This window comes from Carcharodon carcharias, chromosome 1, assembly GCF_017639515.1.
Source record: "Carcharodon carcharias isolate sCarCar2 chromosome 1, sCarCar2.pri, whole genome shotgun sequence".
NCBI lineage: Eukaryota > Metazoa > Chordata > Chondrichthyes > Lamniformes > Lamnidae > Carcharodon > Carcharodon carcharias.
In genome coordinates, this window is record NC_054467.1 from 255620925 (window position 1) to 255644729 (window position 23805).

Consider the following 23805-nt stretch of genomic DNA (forward strand, 5'->3'; position numbering starts at 1 on the left):
GATATATTTCTCAGGGCAGCTGAATTTCTCCAGTGTATTCCAAAGGTTTTCACAGCTGACAGTTTTAAAGGCCTTGGTCAGGTCTACTGTGTAGAGATCCATGTTCTGCTCCTGACATTTCTCCCTGGAACTTTCTAACTGAAAACACCCTATCAGTGGTTCTTTGACCTTTTCTGAAACCACACTGGCTCTTTGGCAGCAGATCCTTGTTGAGATGTTGCACTAATGGTTCAGAAGGTTTTGCCAGTGATGGAGAGGAGTGAGATTCTTCTGATTGCCGCAAGATCAGTGAGCCTCTTTCTGCTCGTACAGGTGCACAGTGGATGCATTTCATTTTCTTGCGGGATGGTTCCTTGCTCCCATATAGCCCCAAAAGAGTTCAGTGAGCTTCTTGACCAGGCATTGACATCAACATTTAAAACAAAAACAGAATTACCTGGAAAAACTCAGCAGGTCTGGCAGCATCGGCAGAGAAGAAAAGAGTTGACGTTTCGAGTCCTCATGACCCTTCGACAGAACTTGAGTTCGAGTCCAAGAAAGAGTTTAAGCTGGGTTAGCCTCAGCTCCTGGAACTTTGCTGCTCCACAGGAGTTCGATTGTGTTCATCACTTCTAACAACATGGAAGGGTTATCAAGAGTCTAGTTGCTGGTAACCTGTGGCAGCCTGTTGGTTGCCTCTTCACAGAAGGTTGATTGAGGTTGTGGTTAAAGTGCGCTGTCCATCCTTTTAGAATTTGGGTTTTTCTGTGAGCAATGTTGACTTGTTGGCACTGAGGATCGGTTATGAACCGTTAGACTGGGGCTTGTAGATAGATTTTAGAGCATTTAAAACCTCTTCCAGTCTTTCTGGCCAGCAAAGAGAGGTAGGACAAAGGGCCTCGAGAACAGTGGAGTACACTATATCCCTGAAGCTTGCCCAGTCATCCTCAATGTAGTGAGGATGTTCTTATTGTACACAGGTGACTCTTGAATTTCTCTGAGAGAAATTCATTCATGACTGCCTGTTTGAGCTTTGAGACACTGAGACACTTCTGAACCTTTGTGCCCTGTGGGCATCTTGGAGGATAGATCTTGATATTTAGCTTTCAGATGATAAGACAGTGGCCAGTCCAGCAGTCAGCACTGCACATGGCTTTCATTAATTGCACATGCTGCCTGTCCCTCTGCCTGGTGATGACATAGTTGATTAGATGCCAGTGCATACTATTGGGGTGAAACCTTGTTGCGATTAGCGAGGTGGAAAATTTGTTGATGATTAAGAGCTCATGCTCAACACATACCTTGAGCAAAAGGAGACCATTACTCTTAGAGCTGCCAAGTTTTTTTTCCATGACCCCTTCCCACGCTGGTGATCTGCACCAACTCTTGCCTTTAAGTCACCAAGAGTGATAAGCTTGACTGACTTTGGCACAGTAGTAATCAAAGTGTGGAGGTCACCATAGAATTTATCCTTGACCTTATCAGGGTTGTCATGGTTGGAGTGTACACACTAATGAGAGTTGCTTGCCTGTTGCTGTGCAGGGGGCACTACCAGATGACCATTAACACCCCTGGGAAGGCAAGTCAACTTACTGAGGAGACGGTTCATGACAGTAAAGTGCATTTCTTCTTTTTCATGGCTGCTCCAAAAAAGATGTAACCTGCACTGACTTCCTTGAGCTGCTGTTCCTCAGGTGGACTCACTGAAGATGTGTGCTGAGCATGAACTCTTCATCACCAACACAGTTTTCAGCTTTCCTAATCACACAAGAAATCTTGGATGTAACTCCATTCCGTGCATTGGCATCTAATTGGCTATGTCATCACTAGACTAGGGGCGGGGTGGTGGTTGGTGAAGGTGCGACCTGAATGTCGTAGCTAGCCAGCTTTCAACCAACAAGAGCATTTCTAGTCTGTTTGCTGTGGTGTTTTCCATGAGGTTATGCACGTTCCATGTGCCAATGATGACCAGTGTCACCTTTATTTTTTGAGATTAACTTATGACCATGTTGATGGGATCCTTGCCAGCTGTGAATTACTGGCCAGGGAGGTGAAGCAGACAATGTTTAGGGCATCTTTTCTAGCCCCTATCTAATACAAAGGAGGTGAACAGTGTGGTCCTGAAAAGATTTGTCCAGTCAGCTGGGGGCTGCCGAGTTCCACTTCTGCTTCCTTCCACTGTAAAGTGCCCCATGGCCTGAAATGCCTGTCTACAGGTTGGCGGTTAAGCTCCCAGTGAATCCACACCTGCTGCTATGTTGCTTGTCCATCGCCACAGGACTTGTAACAAATAGAAAGATGATTATCATGAGTTGTGCGTGAATTGGATTATAGTGAGGGAGAGTTGTGCATCATCAACCTCATTATCTTGCCCTGACCTATCTTGGTCCAGTGGCGAGACCAGTCTAGACGGTCGGAGATAGATCCAGAGGCAGTGGATGACCAGAATGTCTCGTTGAGCTCTTCATGTTCCACAACATGGTGCTGACCTGCCTTCAGGAAAGTTAGACCTTAGATTGGTCTCAACCACCCAGTCCACCAGAATCAGTCTCCGCATGCCAGGGTAGACAAATCCCTAAGTCGCCAAGGGTAGGAGACCCAATGGCTACCCTGGGAGACCTGATGGCTACCCTCACCTGGTTGGCCTGCCGGTCAAAACGGTTGACTGGGGAGTGGCCTCTGTTAACAGTCACAGGTGAGAGTGAAGGTGAGGACCAATACAGAATGAGCTACTCCAAAGAGTGTGGTGAGTTCAGCTGTACAAAGTCCCCTGAAGCAATGGGAAGAAATTTGCAAGAAATAGAATAAATCAAAGAATAAGGGGTATGGTATGGGATATGTAAAATTCAGCAATGAACTTATTCATTGGAGGGGCTGTATGATCTTTCAGTCAGGGTGTAGTGTTTCATCTAACAGAAGGTGGAGTTGAGATGAAACTTTTCATGCAGCTAGAATAGCATCAGCTAATTTATCGGACAAGATAGAAGTAGAGCTTTGATTGACCAGATGGCTTCTTTTTAATCTCAAGTTCATGTCTTGAGGTGGTTTGGGTCAGCAGAGACTTGGGGAGTGATGATACTTTAGCAAGAAGTGAAGAACAAACTGCCTGTTAAACTCCAGCTGCTTTGTGATTGCTGGCCAGTGGATATGTTTGCAGTTTGAGTGAACTATATCTGTTTATATCCCATCATAATGAATCACTACCTGAACATAATTGATTTCCAGAGTTGGTGCATCCATATCCATCTTGCTGAACTCCCACCTAATCTCCTTCTTCCAAGAAACTCGCTCAATCAGATGATGTATTACTGTTGTCCTGCTTGAGCCTCAAATCCCACTGCAGTTCGCTGCCTGGACTTCCTACTTCTGTCTCTGAAGCATAGCTGATTCCTGGGAGGATGGAGTTGTTTTATGAGGAAAGCTTGAGTAGTCTGGGCCTATACTCACTGAGTTTAGAAGAATGAAAGGTGATCTTATTGAAAAATATAAGATTCTGAGGGGGGCTTGGCAGGGTATCTGGTAAGATGATATTTCCCCTCATGGGGCAATCTAGAAATAGGAGACACAGTTTAAAACTAAGGGGTCTGCCACTTAAGATGGAAATGAGGAGGAATTTCTTCTCTCTGATGATGGTTAGTGTTTGGAATTTTCTTCCACAGAGAGTAGTGGAGGCTGGGTCATTGAATATATTCAAGGTTGAAGTAGACAGATTTTTGCTCAACAAGGTTTAAGGGGTGTTGGGGTGTGGGCAGGCAGGAAAATGGTGTTAAGGCCACAATCAGATCAACCATGATCTTTCCTGAATAGCAATGCAGGCTTGAGGGGCTTATTATCACCTGTCTTTAACCCGATTTCACGCCCACTCCAATTGGCGCCTCATTCATGGATTCCAGACCAGACTTTTCCAATTTCATCCTCATGGATGCTGAACAAAGTTCCTGTTTCCATTGTCCTTATAAGCCTCCTTATTCATCCGTGCATTAAGTTCAGGATCCTGGTCTGCACACCCTCTCCTGCTTCATTCTTCATGACTCTGAAACTTCCTCCAGCCCCATGCCTCTGCTCACTCTTTGTTTTTTTGACTAAGGTCTTGTGTGTTCTCCCCTCCTTGCACTTCACCATTGCTGAGAGCGTTCGGCTATTTTTCCCAGGCTATAACTCTCATCCAAAACCTCAAACATACCTCCTCCCTGACCAGAAACTGAACTGGACTAGTCATAGTCACTAAATACTGTGACTACAAGAGCAGGTCAGAGACTAGGAATCCTGCGGCGAGTAACTCACCTCCTGACTCCCCAAAACCTGTCCACCATCTACAAGGCACAAGTCAGGAGTGTGATGGAATACTTTCCACTTCCCTGGATGAGTGCAGCTCCAACAATACTAAAGAAGCTTGACACCATCCAGGACAAAGCAGCCTGCTTGACTGGCACCACATCCACAAAAATTCACTCCCTCCACCATCGATGCACAGTAGCAGCAGTATGTACCATCTTCAAGATGCAGTGCAGAAACTCACCAAGGTTCCTTAGACAGCACCTTCCAAACCCACAACCGCTACCATCTAGAAGGATAAGGGCAGCAGATAGATGGGAACACCACTGTCTGGAAATTCCCCTCCAAACCACACAACATCCTGACCTGGAAATATATCGCTGCTCCTTCACTGTCACTGGGTCAAAATCCTGGAACTCCCTCCCTAACAGCACTGTTGGTATACCTACACTACATGGACTGCAGCGGCTCAAGAAGGCAGTTCACCATCACCTTCCCAAGGGCAATTAGGGATGGGAAATAAATGCTGGCCTAGCCAGTAAAGCCCACATCCCATGAATGAATAAAAAAAATCAGAAGTCACATGAAAACCCACCTTCTTCACTGCACATTTGACCAATGCTATAATTTTCCTCTTGCTTGGCTCTAATCTCCAATGGCAAATTGTCTTTGGGCATTTTTCACCTTTAAAGGCATTATGTAATGGAAGTTATTGGAGAGATTCATTGCATTGCTAACCTAGAAGGTTCAGGAACCTTTTTTTTGTTGAAAGTTTATTTGTTGTTTATATTTCAGTTGGATGACCATTATAAGGGAGCTTGTAACTCCATTTTCTCTCTCCCCACTCCTCCTTCCCTACCCAGCCAGAAGGCCAGTTGCGCAATTGTTTCAAAAGCCACAAGCTTTGTTCTGTGGCCCCAGACCTTTCCCAGTATCTGCGCAAAGACTGCAGTGTGAAATGTGTGGGCACCTTTGTCCGTCAGGCTGGCCGATTGCACTTGCTGCGGTCGACACTGTTACCGTCCGGTGGAGTCACTGTCGGTAACGGTCCCACAAATGTGTACCTAAGTCACCCTCTACCAGACCTGGCACCTCTAGCTATCGACACCAATGCTCTGCTCTCCAGCATCAAAATACCTCCACCCAGTTGAACACAAAATGAGGATTGAGCTACCCCGAGGTGAGTTTTAATTTTCCCAAAACAGCTTGTTTATATTTAAGGTTCTCTGTAATTGAGAATTAACCCTGTGAATAGGATTTATCTGGTTTTCATTGATCCCATGCCACTGAAAATGTATGTCATTACCTCTTATTAAACCCAATCATCATTAATGGTAATGGAATCCAGAGACTGCAGAATAGCATATTTGAGATGATGTGGAGTTGCAGTAAGAACTCTTAAGGACTTAATGGTGTAATAACTCCAGGGTAATTGGCTCATGTTACCTTAATAGAGTTCTGAGAGTTGGTAACACTGACGGAAATTCATCTATCCACTAGGAGGTGCAGGAGAGAAAACAAAAATCAATTTGACCATGATGAATATAACTCCAATTTTAATTCTGACTAATAATTTGTGCTTGACAAGGTTGTAAGGATACTTCTTTTTGTACTTGCCCAAGATGGCACAGTAACATATTGGGCAACACTTATGCTACCTGTGAGCTTAATATTGTCTTCATTTCTGGGCATGGTTGTATGCATCACCTTGCAGCCAAGTCAAGATTGGAAATTTGGCATGGGTATCTCTGCGCTGTCAAGTGTCAGCTGTAGCTCAGTAGTAAAACTTTAACCTCTGAATTGACAATTATGAGCTCAAGATTTATGCACATAATCAAGGTGCACACTTCTGAGGGAGCCCTGCCCGATCAGAGGTACTTCCTATTTGAAGAGGAGGAGGGGAATTCGCCCTGGTGTCCTCACCAATCGTTATCCTTCAACCAACAGCATAAGATGTGTTATCTGGCCCATATCGCAATATGATTGTAATTGTGTGTGAAAATTGGCTCTGTGTTGTCCACATTACAACAGTGACTGCACTTAGTTGGCTGTAACCATTTTGGGGCATCCCAAGGTTGTAAAATGCACTGCATTAATGAAAGCCTTTTTCTCTTTTCATTCATCAGTCACCCTTTTTGCTCGTTGCAGTATCGTTGCATAGCTGACAAATGCAAGTGAAATTGCCCTTGTTAACAACCTAACTGATTTACAGAAAATAAAAGTCACTGAGCAGTTGATTGCGATCCACTAAATGTTGTAGCGAGTGTGTCGCTGTTGCCCGCCTTCTAAAGCAGATACGGTTACTTCTCGGCAACTTACCCTGCACATGGTGCTGTCTGCCATAAAAGGAAAGAATAACCTCTCTTTCCTCTTGCTCTCCATGAGTGAACTTTGTAATGTGCTTGAAAACGAGTGGATAGATGGTAGAGAGTTTAAATCTGTAATCTCATCTCTGGATTTAGTTGTGGTTTGTAAGCATCCTCTAAACCCTGGAGTTGTGATTACAGCCTTGAAAACAGTCCAGAACATCTGTAAATTTTAAATATAATATTTTTAGCTCTGAACTTCATGGGAGGTTTTCCTTTTCCTTGAGCTTTATTTCAAAAGAGCCAATTGTTTTAAGTAAATGTTTTATTGAGATGGAGCCCAAAGACCAATTTATAGGATGATGCAGCGCGGGAAGAGGCCACTCGACATCTCATGTCTGTGCTTCGCACTAAATCTCTACTTATCCGTGGATATGGCACCTTTAAGGTGAAAAAAAAATTATGTCCCAAGACATTAATGTTGCCAAACCTGGTTGGTTGCATTCCTGGAGGTCAACCATGTAATACATTCCTGCCATTGGCAATTGTTAATACCTTTTCCTTAGAAAGGTTGAGTCCCTTGTGTGAGTCACAAGCTAGTTTATTACTCAGGTCTCTAGCATCCTTAAGATAATGCAAGATGATTATGTTATAGCCCTCGAGAATTATTTTGTTTTATTAAATTTGAGGCACAATGTGGACAGAAGTGTATTGATATCACCATTGTCCAGAAACTGAACTGAACTAGCCATATAAATACTGTGGCTACAAGAGCAGGTCAGAGGCTAGGAATCATGTGACAAGTAACTCACCCCCTGACTCCCCAAAGCTTGTCCACCATCTACAAGGCACAAGTCAGGAGTGCAATGGAATATTCCCCACTTGCCTGGATGAGTGCAGCTCCCAAAACACTCAAAAAGCTTGACACCGCTTGATTGGCACCACATCCACAAACATTCACTCCCTCCACCATCGATGCACAGTAGCAGCAGTGTGTACCATCTAAAAAGATGCACTGCAGGAGTTCACCAAGGCTCCTTCGACAGCACCTTCCAAACCCACGACCACCACCATCTAGAAGGACAAGGGCAGCAGATAGATGGGAACTCTACCACCTATATTTCCAAGTCACTCACCATCCTGACTTGGAAATATATCGCCATTCCTTCACCGTTGCTGGATCAAAATCCTGGAACTCCCTAACAGCACTGTGGGTGTACCTACACCACATAGACTGCAGTGGTTCAAGAAGGCAGCTCACCACCGCCTTCTCGAGGGCAATTAGGGATGGGCAATAAATGCTGGCCTAGCCAGCGACACCCACATCCCATGAATGAATAAAAAAAACCATGTCCTAGATATATTTGTCCTGGAGTGCACAAAAATCTATGGCGAGCTACTCATGTATATCAGCAACTTTGCATAGCTACACGGAGCTACTTTGTTGTAAATGGATGGTTCTCAATTACATTACAAAATAAACTAGTTGCAAATGTGTGAGGAACAGGCCTTGTTTAAAAACAAAATATTGACCTGTGCTGATAGAAATTTGGAACTCTTCTTTCCCCAGAAAAACTGTTGAGGCTGCAGGGGGTGGGGTGCCATTTAAAAAATTCTAAACTGAAATTGATAGATTTTTGGATATGACGGGCTATAGAGCCGAGCCAGGAGGATGGAGTTGAGATACAGATCAGCCATGATCTAATTGAATGGCGGAACAGGCTTGAGGGCCTTCTCCTGTTCCTATGTTTCTATTTTATTCCAGGGACAGCAAATGAATCAATATCAACTGATTGCGAGGTGCCACAACCTTTTTAGAAATCTCTCCAGTCAGGGCAACTCTGCTGGGACAACCTTCGTTTGTTCTGCAACCAGTTTCTTTGCTATAGATTGTTATAGTGAGCAGAACGGAGGGCACCAAGCGCAAGGTGAACGTTTAAAATTGACTCCAAATTAGATACAGTGTACTTCACGGGTTAGTTTACGAGACGCAGTGATGAATCAGGAGCAGTGTTTTTGACACACATGCCAATGTATCAGAATTTTTTTTTTCTTTTTCACGGGATGTGGGTATCACTGGCAAGGGGCATAGCAGGTATTGGCCATTTGGCCCTTCAAAACTGCTCCATCATCCAATAAGGTCCCGGCTGATCTGGTTGTGGTCTCAGCTCCACTCTCCTGCCTGCCCCCCATAGCCCTTGTCTAACTCTGCCTTGAATAAATTCAAAAACCCTGTCTCCATTAGTGGCAAGGCCAGCTTTTGTTGCCCATCCCTAATTGAACTGAGTGGCTTGCTAGACGATTTCAGAGGACAGTTAAGATTCAACCACATTGCTGTGGGTCTGGAGTCATATGTGGGCCAGATCAAGTAAAGACGGCAGATTTCCTTCCCTTTAGTGAACCAGATGGGTTTTTATGGCAACCAATACTTTTACGGTCACCATTATTTCCAAATTTATTAATTGAATTTGAATTCCACCAGCTGCTGTGGTGGAATTTGAACCCGTTTTCCCAGAGCATTTGCTGGGTTTCTGGACTACTAACCAGTCAAGCGACATTACCACTATGCTACCATCTCGGTTCACGAGAAAAGGCACTTAGTCACAAATTTACATTCAGAAAAATAATCGTGTTTGCCAGTTTCAAAATGCAGCTGAAATTCTTATAAGCAATGGGCCTGAATTTCCTGGTGACTGGGTTTGCAACTGGTAACATCAGCAATGAGGAAACTTCGGTTTTAACTGCACCAGGAATGCAGGAATGAAGGTGCGAGTGGAATATGGAAGTGTTTTGAATGAGAACTGCATAAATGTGCATACAGAAGCTTATGATGCTACATATTTTTATCTCAAATGTGCTAGCAGTGGCGCATGCATGATCAGTCTTCCATTCTGGGGATCAGATGATTCACATCATGGAGACATAATCTGACAAAAAAGACACTGAGGCCAAGCAGGAGATTTGACAAAAATTAGATTTGATCATCGCTAATCTGTATCTAAACTTCATTTTACTGTATTTGTTCCATATCAATTCATACGTTTGCCCAACAAATATTTTTGAACAAATAGCAAAATACTGCGGATGCTGGAAATCTGAAATATAAACAGAAAATGCTGGAAATGCTCAGCAAGCTAAAACGATAGATGAAAGGCTACTGGGCTGAAATGAAAATTTTTTGAATCTAAATCTTGAAAATCTCAAGAGAGGGAGCTTTACTCTGTATTTAACCCTGTGCTGTACCTGTCCTGGAATGTTTGATGGGGACAGTGTAGAGAGAGCTTTACTCTGTATCTAACCCTGTGCTGTACCTGTCCTGGAATGTTTGATGGGGACAGTGTAGAGGGACCTTTACTCTGTATCTAACCCCGTGCTGTACCTGCCCTGGAATGTTTGATGGGGGCAGTGTGGAGGGAGCTTTACTCTGTATCTAACTCCGTGCTGTACCTGTCCTGGGAATGTTTGATGGGGACAGTATAGAGGGAGCTTTACTCTGTATCTAACCCCGTGCTGTACCTGTCCTGGGAATGTTTGATGGGGACAGTATAGAGGGAGCTTTGCTCTGTATCTAACCCCGTGCTGTACCTGTCCTGGGAGTGTTTGATGGGGACAGTGTAGAGGGAGCTTTACTCTGTATCTAACCCTGTACTGCTCCTGCCCTGGAATGTTTGATGGGGACAGTGTAGAGGGAGCTTTACTCTGTATCTAACCCTGTGCTGCACCTGTCCTGGCAGTGTTTGATAGGGCAGAGTAGAGGGAGCTTTATTCTGTATTCGTATTGTACCTTCCTTTGGTGCATTTGATGGGGACAGTTTAGTTAAGGGAGCTTTACTCTGTATCTAACCTGTGCAGTACCTGCCCTGGGAGTGTTGGATGGGACAGCATATAGGGAGCTTTACTCTGTATCTAACCCTGTGCTGTACCTGGGAGTGTTTGATGTTGTTACTGGCTGCCGGAAATGGAACACCGATATCCCTTGCCTTAATGTCCATTAACTCTCAAAGTTTAAATGTTAAAAATCTGTGTGTGATTTAATGGTAAGCAATAACATTTCACAGCACTTTATCCATTGTGGGACCATTATCCCGCAGGATTCCTTTAAGGCCAGTGACACAACTTAATAAAACCTCTAATCCCAGTAAGAGAGGCCTGGTTACATGTGTTGAGGAAACAGGCCAAACCCAAAACATACAGATCTGGTATTGTCCTGATCATTTCCAACAGCTGCAGCACACCTGTCTTTTATAATAGGTATCTGCGTTTGATGTTTTTATGGAAGTGTTGCCTTGATTGACAGTGTTATTGATTGATATGGATGTGGGCCATGCACTAAGTTTCACCTTCTCTCCTTTTCTTTTTGTGTGTGTATGTTGTTTCATGTGTCTGACAGGTACTAAGCGCCCAAGATCTGGTCGACTTTTCCCCCGTGTACAGATGTCTGCACATATATACTGCACTGGTAAGTCACTTGGCTCCAAATCATGCTTATTCCAAGTGGGACGGGGGATGGTGGTGAAGATGGTGAAAACTGACTGGAGATGTAGGAGGAATGAACATCTTTGATCCAGATCTGCAGAGATTTGCTCATCTGTCAGCATGATAGAGTGTTTTCTCAGATATTTGGGAATCATGGCTTGATCCTCTTGCCTGTTTGGTGGCAGTGGGATTTAATATGATTGTGACACATGCTTCGTGGTGAGTATTTTCACACTGGTGGGAAAGAACACATGTACCAACTGTGCTGAGACTGCATTTCAAGCTTCAGATGCTCTGTGTAAGTAACTGGCTTCTTATAAGAGGACATTCCAGAACTCATGTGACCCCATTAGAGTAAACAATGTGTCACAGGAGAGAAGAAATGTCCAAAGTCTTGTTGAGGGATCCAGTTGCGCTGTTACACCAGAAACCATTATACAATTGGAAGGCTTTACAAAAATGATTCAGGTGTTCTTGCTTTACAATGGATTTAAGATAAATCAAAAGAGCTCAGGGTGATGGAATCTGAAATAAAAACAAATTCTAGAAACGTCCTTCAGTATCAGGAAAGGGAAAAGACACATTCATGTTTCAGCTTGGTATGCTTTATAGGAACCAAAGTATTAACCTGTGTGACCTTGATCTAACCTGTAAACCTCCAGCTTGTTTCTGATTTCCGTGACATAGTTATTGCAGTATATAGTGGAAGATTGGAGTGTGCTACTACACAGCCTGCAACTTCATAGAAATGCCAGCTTGCTACCTTGTGAAGCGTTTTTAGTCCTTGGTCCGAGGGAATATCACCACATCTGGCTACTGCTGATTGCCATTGCAACTGCTGTTTAACCCCTTGCCCACACAGCAACACGACTTGGGAGTCAAATCATGACATTCAGGCAACTGTGTCTCAAAGTGAGGAGTATTAAAGCTGTCACTTTCTTTTTATTTATTTCCAATTCTTACATTCTTATGATCTAGCTGTTTAAGACAGAAAGTTTACTTCGGATCATCTATAACTTGTAGTGTTGCTTCGATTGAATGCTCAAAGCAAGGCTGAGATGGGAAGGAAAGATACCACAAGCTTGGGCCTGCTGCACTAGTTTCTTGTGCTTCCCTCCTGCTTATCTGCAGGGTAAAAGTTCAGCTTTGTGCTGCAGATTGTGCCTCGAGGTCAGTCCATGGTCAGGGTCTTGGTGACAGAGGGTGTAGGTATCCGTAATTCCCACCGTCAGCAGCTGGAAGTTGGGAGAGACTGAGCTATCTGGGAATTGGTGCCACTGCCACAGGAAGCCCTGAACTCTCTCAGGAAGGTCAAAAGTGGCAAAATGTTAGCCCACGGGGTCAGTGTCAGGGCAGCAGCAAGTAAGCTTGAAATCTTTTCATTTATCTATTGTTCCTGGTAAGGCTGTAAAAAGAACACTCATTTGTGCCCTTCATAGAAATCTGAAGAGTTTCCTCAGTTAGCAATCATTTCCTGAGTCCGTCAGTTCGGGTAAATAGCTGAAAGTAGTTTGTGCAAAGAGCCTGTATCTTAACAACTCTCAAAAACAGGATAACAATTAGATGGGTGAAATAATCGTACATTAAACCTTAAGCATTGCGGGTCTATATGTCTACTTTTTAAGGATGATTTTTTAAAATAAGTTTTGTTTCCTGTCCCAGTTTCCCCACTCTCCTGAAGACGCTGACTGTTACTGGGATTTGGTTTGGTAGCTGTCATAACTGGCAATTTAATTTTCTTTCTTCTACCCCTCACCTACCCACTTACTCTCATCCTTATGAGGATCACGTCACTAATGGCCTCTCAATACAAGTTGAGATCGGCTTCACTAATTTGTGTATGGAATTAGACGAGCCAATGTCTCTATTACTGGATCCATGGTATTCTCTTTACTTTCCTTATTTTTCTTCCTTTTTCCAACCAGCTGAAGATGCCGGGGTGCGGTTCCAAGCGCACTGCTCAGTTTATGTCCCCATGACCAAGAAAACTTTCTTCCTTTTCTCAAAGAAAGGAAGATAAAACTTCCATTGATATAGTTCCAAAACACTTCATGGGCAATGAGTTACCTTTAAAGTGTAGCCACTGTTCACGGGAGCACAAAAAGTCGGAGCAGGAATAGAGCATGCAGCCCGTCAAGTCCGCTCGGCTAATCTCGAACTTCAACTCCACTTTCCCACCACTCCCCATATCCCTTGACTCCCTGAGAGACCAAAAATCTGTCTATCTCAGCCTTAAATATATTCAGTGATGGAGCATCCACAACCCTCTGGGGTAGAGAATTCCAAAGGTTTACTACCCTTTGAGTGAAATAATTTCTTCTCATCTCAGCCCTAAATGATCGGCCCCTTATCCTGAGACTGTGCCTCCGTGTTTCAGATTCCCCGACCAGCGGAATCAATCTCTATGCATCTACCCTATCGAGCTCCTTCAGAATCATGTATGTTTCAATGACTGCCGCTCATTCTACTAAACTCCAGAGAACATAAGACCCATAAGACGTAGGAACAGAAGCAGGCCATTTGGCCTATCGAGTCTGCAACGCCATTCAATGAGATCATGGCTGATCTGATAATTCTCAACTCCACTTTCCTGTCATTTCCCCATAACCTTTGATTCCCTTACTGATTAAAAATCTGTCTAGCTCCTCTATGAATATACCTTACCACCCAGCTTGTACAACCCCCTGCGGTAAAGAATTCCACAGATTAACTACTACCTGAGAGAAGAAATTCCTCCTCATCTCTGTTTTAAATAGGCGACCCCTTACTCTGAGATTACGCCCTCTGATCCTAGACTCTCCCACAAGGGGAAACAACCTCTTAGCATTTACCCTGTCATGCCCCCTAAGAATTTTATATGTTTCAGAATCCAACCATCACCCCTTGATGTTCAATGGCATTACTGTCACTCAGTCCCCCACTATCAACATCCTGGGAGTTACCATTGACCAGAAAGTGAACTGGAATAGCCATATAAATACTGTGGCTACAAGAGCAGGTCAGAGGTTAGGGATCATGCGACGAGTAACTCACTTCCTGACTCCACAAAGCTTGTCCGCCATCTACAAGGCAAAAGTCAGGAGTATGTTGGAATACTCACCACTTGCCTGGATGAGTGCAGCTCTCACAACACTGAAGAAGCTTGACACTGTCCAGGACAAAGCAGCCCACTTGATTGGCACCATATCCACAAACGTTCACTCCCTCCATCACTGATACACAGCAGCAGCAGTGTGTACCATCTACAAGATGCACTGCAGGAATTCACCAAGGCTCCTTTGACAGCACCTTCCAAACCGATGACCACTACCATCTAGAAGGACAAGGGCAGCAGATAGATAGAACACCACCACCTGGAAATTCCCCTCCAAATCACACATCATCCTGACCTGGAAATATATCGCTGTTCCTTTACTGTTGCTGGGTCAAGATACTGGAACTCCCTTCCTAACGACACTGTGGGTGTGCCTACACCACATGGACTGCAGCGGTTCAAGAAGGCAGCTGATCACTACCTTCTCAAGGGCAACAAGGGTTGGGCAATAAATGCTGGCCCAGCCAGCGAAGCCCACGTCCTGTGAATGAATAAAAAAAATAAAGTCGCCTCTCATTCTTCTAAACTCCAATGAGTACAGGCCCAACCTACTCAGCCTCTCCTCATAAGAAAATCCTTCCTTACCCGGAATCAATCTAGTGAACCTTCTCTGGACTGCCTCCAATGCCATACATCTTCCCTTAGATAAGGGGACCAAAACTGTTCACAGTATTCGAGGGGTGGTCTAACTAGTACCTTGTATAACTTTAGCAAGACTTCCCTATTTTTATACTCCATTCCCTTTGAAATAAAGGCCAACATTCCATTTGCCTTCCCTATTACCTGTTGAACTTGTATATTAGCTTTTTGGGATTCTTGCACAAGGATCCCTAAATCCCTCTGTGCTGCAGCCTTCCGCAGTCTTTCTCCATTTAAATAATATTCAGCTTTTCTATTCTTCTTGCCAAAGTGCATAACCTCACATTTTCCCACATTATATTCTATCTGCCACTTTTTTGCCCACTCACTTAACTTGTCTTTATCCCTCTGTAGACACCTTGTGTCTTCCTCACCACTTGCCTTCCCACCTATTTTTGCATCATCCACAAAGTTTGCGATAGTACATTCACTTCCCTCATCTCAGTCATTAATATATATTGTAAATAATTGAGGCACCAACACTGATCCCTGTGGCACTCCAGTAATTACTGGAAATGCCCCCCTTATCCCAACTCTGTCTTCTATTAGTTAGCCAATCCTCTATCCATCTAAATATGCTACCCCCAGCACCATGGTCTCTTACCTTATTAAGTAGCCTTATGTGCACCTTTTGGAAATCGAAATATATTACGTTTACTGGTTCCCCTTTATCTATCCTGCTAGTTACCTCCTCAAAGAATTCTAATAAATTTGTCAGGCATGATGTCCTCTTTATGAAGCCATGCTGACTCTGCTTGATTAGATTATTTATTTCTAAATGCTGTGAAAATCCATTATAATAGACTATAACATTTTCCCAATGACAGATGTTAAGCTAACTGGTCTATAGTTTGTCTCCCTCTCTTTTTGAATAAGGGTGTTAAGCTGGCAGCTTTCCAATCCTCTCGGACTTTTCCATACTTAAGTCCAACATTTCCCCCCGCCCCCGTTTGGAGAGAGGTGGCCGGGGGGGCGGGGAGGGGAGCGGGCATGGATAGGCGGGCCTCCAATCGGCTTCCCCAGTCAGGGGCGCGTCGCCATTTTATGTGGGTGGGACAATTAAGGCCCGCCCAGCGTGACGTCCGCCAGGAAGCGCTCTGTGCTCCTTGTGCCAGGTGGGGGGGTGGGGGTGTGTGGATTCCCTCTCAGGCGAGGGCGCTCTCTTTCACGCATGCATGCGGAAGAGCCCACAGATCTCCCTGAGGCAGTGTGCTGCCTCGGGGAGATCCGCTCCGATGTAAAAGTTGAATTTCAGGTAATTAAAAATTTTCCCTGCCGTGCCCCCTCATGTGACACTATCACATGAGTTGGGACATGTCTATAAATTTTATTGAAACATTAAAAAACATTTTTTTAAAAACCCTCATGAAACCGCATCCCGCCCGTGGATGAGCTTCCGTGCTTTTCCCGAGGCCCACCTGAGCTCCACCTTAAGGCTGGACGGGCAGGCCCATCAATCAGGTCAATGATTTTTTCGATGGCCTTAATAGACCGTTGACAGTTCGCCGGGTGGGCAGCTGAACTGAAAATCTAAATGACACGGGGTGACGGTGGGACGCATGCCCAGCGTATCCCCGCGGCATCTTACGGGTTGATGAGCAGGCACTGCCCCTGCTCGCCGACCAGAAAAACCTGCCCTAAGAATTCTTGGAAGGTTCAAGGCTCAATTTTACCCAACCACTCATCATAGGAAAACCCTCCTATCCGAGGGACCAATTCAGTCAAGCCTTCGATGTACTGCCTCCAGTGCAAGTATGTCCTTCCTTAAATATAGAGACCAAAACTGCACACAGAGATGTGGTCTTACCAAAGCCCTGTACAATTGTAGCAAAATTTCCTTAGGTCTGTACTCCAGTCGCCTTGCAATAAAGGCCAACATGCCATTTGCCTTCCAAATTGCGTGCTGTACCTACATGCTAACTTTCTGCGTTTCTTGCATGAGCACAATCTGGTCCCTCTCAATATCAACAATTACAAGTTTCACACCTTTCAAAAACTATTCTGCTTCTCCATTCTTGCATAGAGGGGAATAACCTCACGCAGGGCACTTGTTGCCCGTCTCTAATTTGCCCTTGAGGGGCAATAGTTTGCCTTTGAGAGGCTCACAGAATAACACATTATTGTTATGGTGCAGAAGGTGGCCATTTGGCCCATTGTGTCTGCACTGGCTCTCCGAATGAATGCCATTGTTTGAACCTGCCTCCGCCACACTTATAGGCAGTGCATTCCAGATGCAAACCACTCACTGTGTGAAAAAGGTTTTTACTTACATCTTTTGCAAATCACTTTAAATCTGTGCTTTCTCATTCTCAATTCTTTTACGGGGGGAACAGTTTCTCCCTACCTACTCTGTCCAGCCCTCTCGTGATTTTGAACACCTCTATCAAATCTTCTCCTAGCCTTCTCCCCTCCAAGGAGAACACTCCCAACTTCTCCAACCTATCTTCACAGCTGAAGTTTCTCATCCTTGGAACCATTTTTGTAAACCTCTTCTGCACTCTCTCCAATGCCTTCACATCCCTCCTAAAGTGCGGCACCCAGAACTGTACACAATATGCCAGCTGAGGTCTAACTGGTGTCCTGTACAAGTTCAGCATAATCTTCTTGCTCTTGTACTCTATGCCCCTGTTAATAAAACCTTGGTTACTGTATGCTTTATTAACTGCTCTCTCCATCTGTCCTGCTACCTTTAATGACTGATGCACCATAAATACCCAGGTCCCTCTGCTCCTGCACATGCTTTAGATTTGTCCCCCTTATTTTATATTGTGTCTCCATCTTCTTCCTACCAAAATGAATTATACCTCGCACATCACTGTATTTAACTTCATCTGCCAACACTCTGCCCACTCCAGCAACTTGTCTATGTTATTTTTAACTTCTACACTGTGCTGCTCACAGTTTACAATGCTTTCAAGTTTTTTATTGTCCGCAATCTTTGAAATTGTCCTTTGCACATCAAGATCAGGATTATTAATATATATATCAGGAAAAGCAAGGGTGCTAATGCCGACTCCTGGAGAATTCTACTGCAAACCTTCCCCCAGCCCGAAAAATATTCACTAATCATTACTCACTGTTTCCTATTACATAGCCAATTTTGTATCCACATTGCTACTGTCCCTATTATTCCATGAGCTATAACTTTTCTCTGAAGTCTCTTGTATCAAATGCCTTTTGGAAGCCCATGTACACCACATCAGCAGCATTCCCTCATCAATCATCTCTATTACCTCTTCAAAAATACTCCAGCAAGTTAGTTAAACATGATTTTCCCTTAAGAAATCCATGGCTATGGTGTTTCTTCAGGAGTTTCTTGCTACAGTATCCAGAAGATTAATTGGAACCCTTCCTGATGTATTTCTTTTACCCTACCTAATCCAGGAGTGCTGGGACAGTTCACATCACTGGCTGAATCAGCTTTGCTCAGTGCAGAATGTTTATTAAACCAGCGGCTTCAGTTCTGTAAAGCTGAATGCCAATACTGAGCGACTTGGCTGCATTTTCAATCTGAGACCAAAAACTCGGAGGGAAGTTTTTGCTGCAGTTATTGCTCTCCATCAGGAGATGAAAGAGGTTAGGGAGAGTCTGTGATCATGTTGCAAGGGCTAAATGGGCTGGTTGTCCATTTCCTGCACTATGTTCACTGATGATCATAAGATGATTTTGTTAGTTAAATTCTCATGTGTATGGTATCTGTATTGTGCTCCAGGGCAGGACTATTAGCCGTAAACAAATAATCGCATGATTCTATTGAACTACTCTGCCAGTTCTTTGAATCTAAATTCCATTGGATTAGCCATAAATAAGAAAGAAGCCCTGATCTGTCATTTGAGCGCATCAAGATTGATGTTAGGAAAATGTTTCCCTTAAGTGTCAAAGCCTCAATCGTAGCCGCAGCATTTATCCTTTCCATTCTCATCATGTGCAACCTACTTACGTTCCATCAGAGTTTAATAATTCTTTTTTGCAGCAATTTGCAGTATTTGAGCCGCCCTTTTGTCTGTCTCTGAACATTGGGGAGGTGGCTGGCACTTTAGAATGCCTTGAATTCTTTCTCTTCTGCCAACTTTCCTCACTAACCACCAAAGCCCGCCTCTTGAGAGAATGGCAAACCTGACTTTGGCTACGATTCTGTAAGCACTGGCAACCCTATGCCTCACCCCTGCGCTGGGTAAGATTGACTGTGGCACATTCCCCACAGTCCCCACTACGATCAGCTAACTCGTCGCAGCCCAGGGATCAAACCTGCGACAAATGTGTTTTCACAAAGTGTCGATGTTGCATAGAATTTACAACACAGAAAGAGCCCATTCAGCCCACCTGGTCTATGCCAGTGTTTGCCATTTGCAAGAACCTCTTCCCACTTTCCAAAAACACTCGCATTTATTTCACACCTTTAATGCTGTAAACTATCCAAAGGCTTATTATCAAACAAAATTTGACACTAAGCCATTTAAGGGGATATTAGGACAGCTGGCTGACAGGCTTGGTCAAAGTGGAAGGTTTTAAGGAGTGTCTTAAAGGAGGAGAGAGAGGTAAGGAAGCTTCATCTCACCCTATGAACATAACCTTCCATTCCTTTCTCCCTTTTGTTTATCTAGCTTCCCCTTCAATGCACGAATGCTGTTCGCCTCAACCACTCCATGTGGTAACGAGTTCGACATTCTCACCACTCTGGGTAAAGATGTTTAACCTGAGTTCTTTGTAGCAGTGCCCCTGCTAGTTGTGTGTAAATTGTGTAAATAATCTTGAAAGTGCAGCAAGTTGTTTTCCCTTCTGAGGTGAGTATGAGATCTCTCATTCATTGGCCTAGTTCCAAATAATCTAGTTATCAGCTGCAGCCAGAATGAAAATGCAGCCACTTAACAGGATAGTTTGGACTTTGAAATATGATATCTAATCAGATAGCTGTGATTCTTTCGTTCCCACGCTGTCAGTTCCTAACACATTATCGAGTGAAAGTTCAAAGGTTGCTGCAAGTATAAGGATCTGAAATTGACAAGTAGATTATTGAGACGGGATAAGGTTCATGATGTGATAGTTCCAGGGTTTGCTGCAGGCCAAAAGATTTTACCTCAATTTGCCCAGTTAGTTCCATAATTGTTGCTCATTGTTTGCTGTCCCAGTAAACCTTTAATGCATTGCCGGAGACCAGAGTTTTAGTGAATAACATCTAATTTATGAGCAATCAGCTGATCTCTTTGTATCAATAGCATTAGCATAGAGCCATTTGGGTCCCTTTGCTTTCCTCACCCTCGATCCCTTTCTTCCCCCCCCCCACCAGAAAGCAAATGTAATTTCCTTGGGGAGGGCAGAGGCAGAAGGGAAAAATGCTCAGGAAAAAGTTTGACTACATTCTTTCTGCCCCTGTGCCCAATACCTGCAATTGCAAGAATTAATTTTTATTGCTATCTTGTCAGAGGGATGTAGATCAGCAATGCAGAGTGATTGGGTCAGGTGATTCTTAAATTAACTCTGCGCTGTGGCAATCCCGTGCTTCACATGAACCATAAGGATTTACAACAAGGCAGCATTAAGCATGTGTGTCACCTTTTCTTGACCTGCTAATTTTCATATTTTGCTGTGCTTGCCCTGCACTTGCCACTGGGACAGAGTTGGGTGAATTGCAAACACTTTTATTGTGCATGAGATAGCAGAAGGCGATGTGGCCACTGCACTTGAGTGATTTCTTATTATGTTACGAAGGTTGTTGTGTCTTTTTTTTATGAACTTGCTAAAAGATTAGTGACAATGGAGCACTGTAAGACCTGTGGATTAACCCCTCGGTTGCTGGGTTATGATGACCTGTTTCTCAAATTGGAGTGGAGAAGCTGGGATTGATATCCTTGGAACAGAAAAAGGTTAGGGGGAAATTTAAGAGAGAAGTCGGAAAGATTTTGATGAAATAGCTAGGGAGAAATTGTTTCCACTGACAAGACAGTCAGCTTGGAGAAGACTCAGATTTAAGATTGTTGGCAAAAGAACCTGCTGAGTGATGAAGAATTTTTGTTACTCCGCCAGTTGTTGTGGTCTGGATTATGCAACCTGAAAGAGTGGTCGAAACAGGTTTAATATTTACTTTCAAAAGGGATTAGATACACAAGTGAAAAGGAAAAATTTAGAGGGCTGTACGTAAAGAGCAAGGAGGAGGTGAATATTCTGAAGATGTGAAAGGCGCTATTGAAATGGTAGTTTATTAGTTCTGATATAAAGTTGATTAGGTCTATTAGCAGGGCACCAGGAGGTATCAATTGTGAAGAGAAGTAAATCTGAGATTTTTTTCTAATTCTTCACAGTCTCAGGAAATCAAGTAGACCTTACTGACTGTGTGACACTTATTTATATGTAATTTAAGGTGCAGAATCAGGCCACTTGGCACAACAGATCTGTGCTGGTGCTCATGCTCTGCATGAGCCTCCATCCACTCCACTTCATCGAACTCTATCAGAATGTCCTTCCATTCCTTTTCCCCCATTTGCTTATCTAGCTTTTCCTTAAAAAGCCTCTATCTAATCCTTGTGGTATTGAATTTCACTTTGTTGGCATGGTTTGGGCAAAGAAGTTTGTCCTGAATCCTGTTTTGAATGCATTAGTGACTATTTTATATTAATGGTTCCTAGTTTGGTCTCCCCCTAAGTGGAAACATCCTCTCTACAATTGCCCTATCAAATCCGACCTCCATCAGGGCACTCCTCAGCCTTCTCGTTTCGAGAGAAAGGACCCCCAATCTAGTCAATCTCTCCTTTTAAGTGTATCCTCTTGGTTCCTGTATCATCCACGTGGATTATTTTTGTGCCTTCTTCAGTACCTCTATATATCCTTGTGATAATATAGAGACCAGATGTATCAGGGCACTCCTCGGCCCCATGTATCATCTAACCAAGGTTCAATACAAGTTTAACATAACTTCTCTTTTCAATTATATTCCCCTAGAAATTAACCCAATAGGTGTTTTTTGCCTTTTTTATGGCCTTACTAACCTAACTATTCTGTTACCTATTGTGATTTGTGTATTTGTACCGCCAGGACCCTTTGCTCCCAAATCAATTCCTTAGTTCATTACTCGCCATGAGCTTGCAGTCTCTGTTGACTTGCTCAACATTTGCTTAGTCCCTTCCTTGTCCTCTCAATACCTCTAATGGTCTCCCATTTCCTACTATTCCCCTGCTGCAAAAGCACACCACCTCAATTTTAAATTTGGGGATTACAGGCTTCATCGTGCCTGACTTGGAACCAACCTGGTCATCGATTGCCAAATCTAATGACCTTCCTCCAGCAGGAAAACTCTAATTAATCCAGGAATAGCTAGGAAAGTAAGGACGAACTGAAAATTCCTATTCTCTACTTGAAGCTTGGGGCAGATAGTGGCATAGTGGAAATGTCACTGAACTAGTAACCCAGAGATAAAAGCTAAATACTGCGGATGCTGGAAATCTGAAATAAAAACAGGGAATGCTGGAAAAACTCAAGAGCTTTGAAGAAGGGTCATACGGACTCGAAACGTTAACTCTGTTTCTCTCTCCACAGACCTGCTGAGTTTTTCCAGCATTTTCTGTTTTTGTTATAGTAATCCAGAGACCCAGGCTATGCTCTGGGGGGGGGGTCACGGGTTCAAATCCCACCACGGCAGTGGTGGAATTCAATGCATAAGAAAATCCGGAATATGAAGGTAGATTTAAAATATGGAATATAAATGTGACTCCAGACCCACAGCAATGTGGTAGGCTATTAACTGCCCTCTGAAATGTCCAGTTCAAGTGCAGTTAGGGATGGGCAACAAACTCTACCACCCTCTGCCAGCGATGCCCACATCCCATGAAAGCATTTTAAAAAGCTGCCTCTTCTGGCTTCCCTGCGCTGCCTGCCCCGTCCTTATTTTCAACTTTCAAGGGTGAAACGTTCATGGACCTTCGACTTTGCCTCTTTCATGCCTCCTTCAGCCCCGCTGCCTTCCACACCGACATCCCCACCCCCCCCCACCCCCCCCCCCCCCCCCCCCCCCCCCCCCACCCACCATTTTACAACGTTTAGCAATTTCTCCTAGGTCTGGGTCCGTAGCTGTGTGTGGCATTTCAGGCGCATTGCAAAGTTGGCTTTTTTTTAAATGAGTGTTTCTGTCTCAACCACCCTTTCAGGCAGAGAGTTCCAGACACTCACCACCCTGTGAGAGAGAAATAAAGTTGATGCTTCAGGTCGAGAACCAAGTTATGACCAAAAGTAATTGACCTGAAACGTTAACTTTGTTTTCCTCTCTCCACAGACCCTGCCCGACTTGCTGTGCACGCGCCCAGCATTTTTTATTTCAGATTTACATCATCTGCAGTATTTTGCTTTTGTATAACCGGATGAATTTTGTACGAAATTGTATGAGCTTTGCTAAGTGGTAACACACTCAGCTTTGAGCCATGGGTTGAAACCTCACTCCAGGACTTCTCTAAATAGTTGGGACTAATGCCTCAGTGCGGTACTGAGCAAGTCTTTTCAATGGGATAATAAATCGGGGCCTCATCTTTATGTTTTAGTGGATGTAAAAGATCTAGTGGCACTACTTGAAGGGGAACAGTGGGAGCTGTCCAGTTATCAAGGCCAATGCTCCTTGGTCAACCACTCAAAAACAGATTAATTGATTTTTTTTATCTCATTACCTTTTGTGGGACCTTGCTGTGCACAAAATTAGCTACAAAACAACAGCACTTCAGAAGTAATTTGTTTTTTGTGAAAAATTTCAGATACCCTATGGATGGGTAATACACTTTGTTGTGGGGCATTGGGCACTGGGTTCAATTGCCTGACCCTGCTGGCTTAATTGATCTCTTTCAGGAAGCAGTTAATGTTTTACAGTTCCTCAGGGCCTGTGGGCTAGGAAAAGAGTGAAATATCAGCCAGAGCCCCTGCTCACGAACTCCAATCAGCATCCCAGCACCCAACACTGCAGCAACCTCCCCCCACCCCCCCCACAACCTTCCCACCCAGCAAGTGTGTTTGTGGTTATTAGGTGAGAATGAGATCAGCTTCATCTGTGATTCTGTATTG

At 43.9% G+C, this 23805-nt stretch overlaps 1 protein-coding gene across 4 annotated transcripts in view; it reads left to right on the plus strand.

Annotated features, from left to right (window-relative positions):
* Nucleotides 1–23805, plus strand: part of LOC121277089 (exocyst complex component 6B) — a 632802-nt gene that overhangs the window by 275025 nt on the left and 333972 nt on the right. For all 4 annotated transcript variants that reach the window (XM_041186104.1, XM_041186075.1, XM_041186085.1 and 1 more), the window contains exon 8: nt 10951–11019. In XM_041186104.1, the coding sequence (XP_041042038.1) occupies nt 10951–11019 (69 nt within the window). The remainder of the gene's footprint in view (nt 1–10950; nt 11020–23805) is intronic.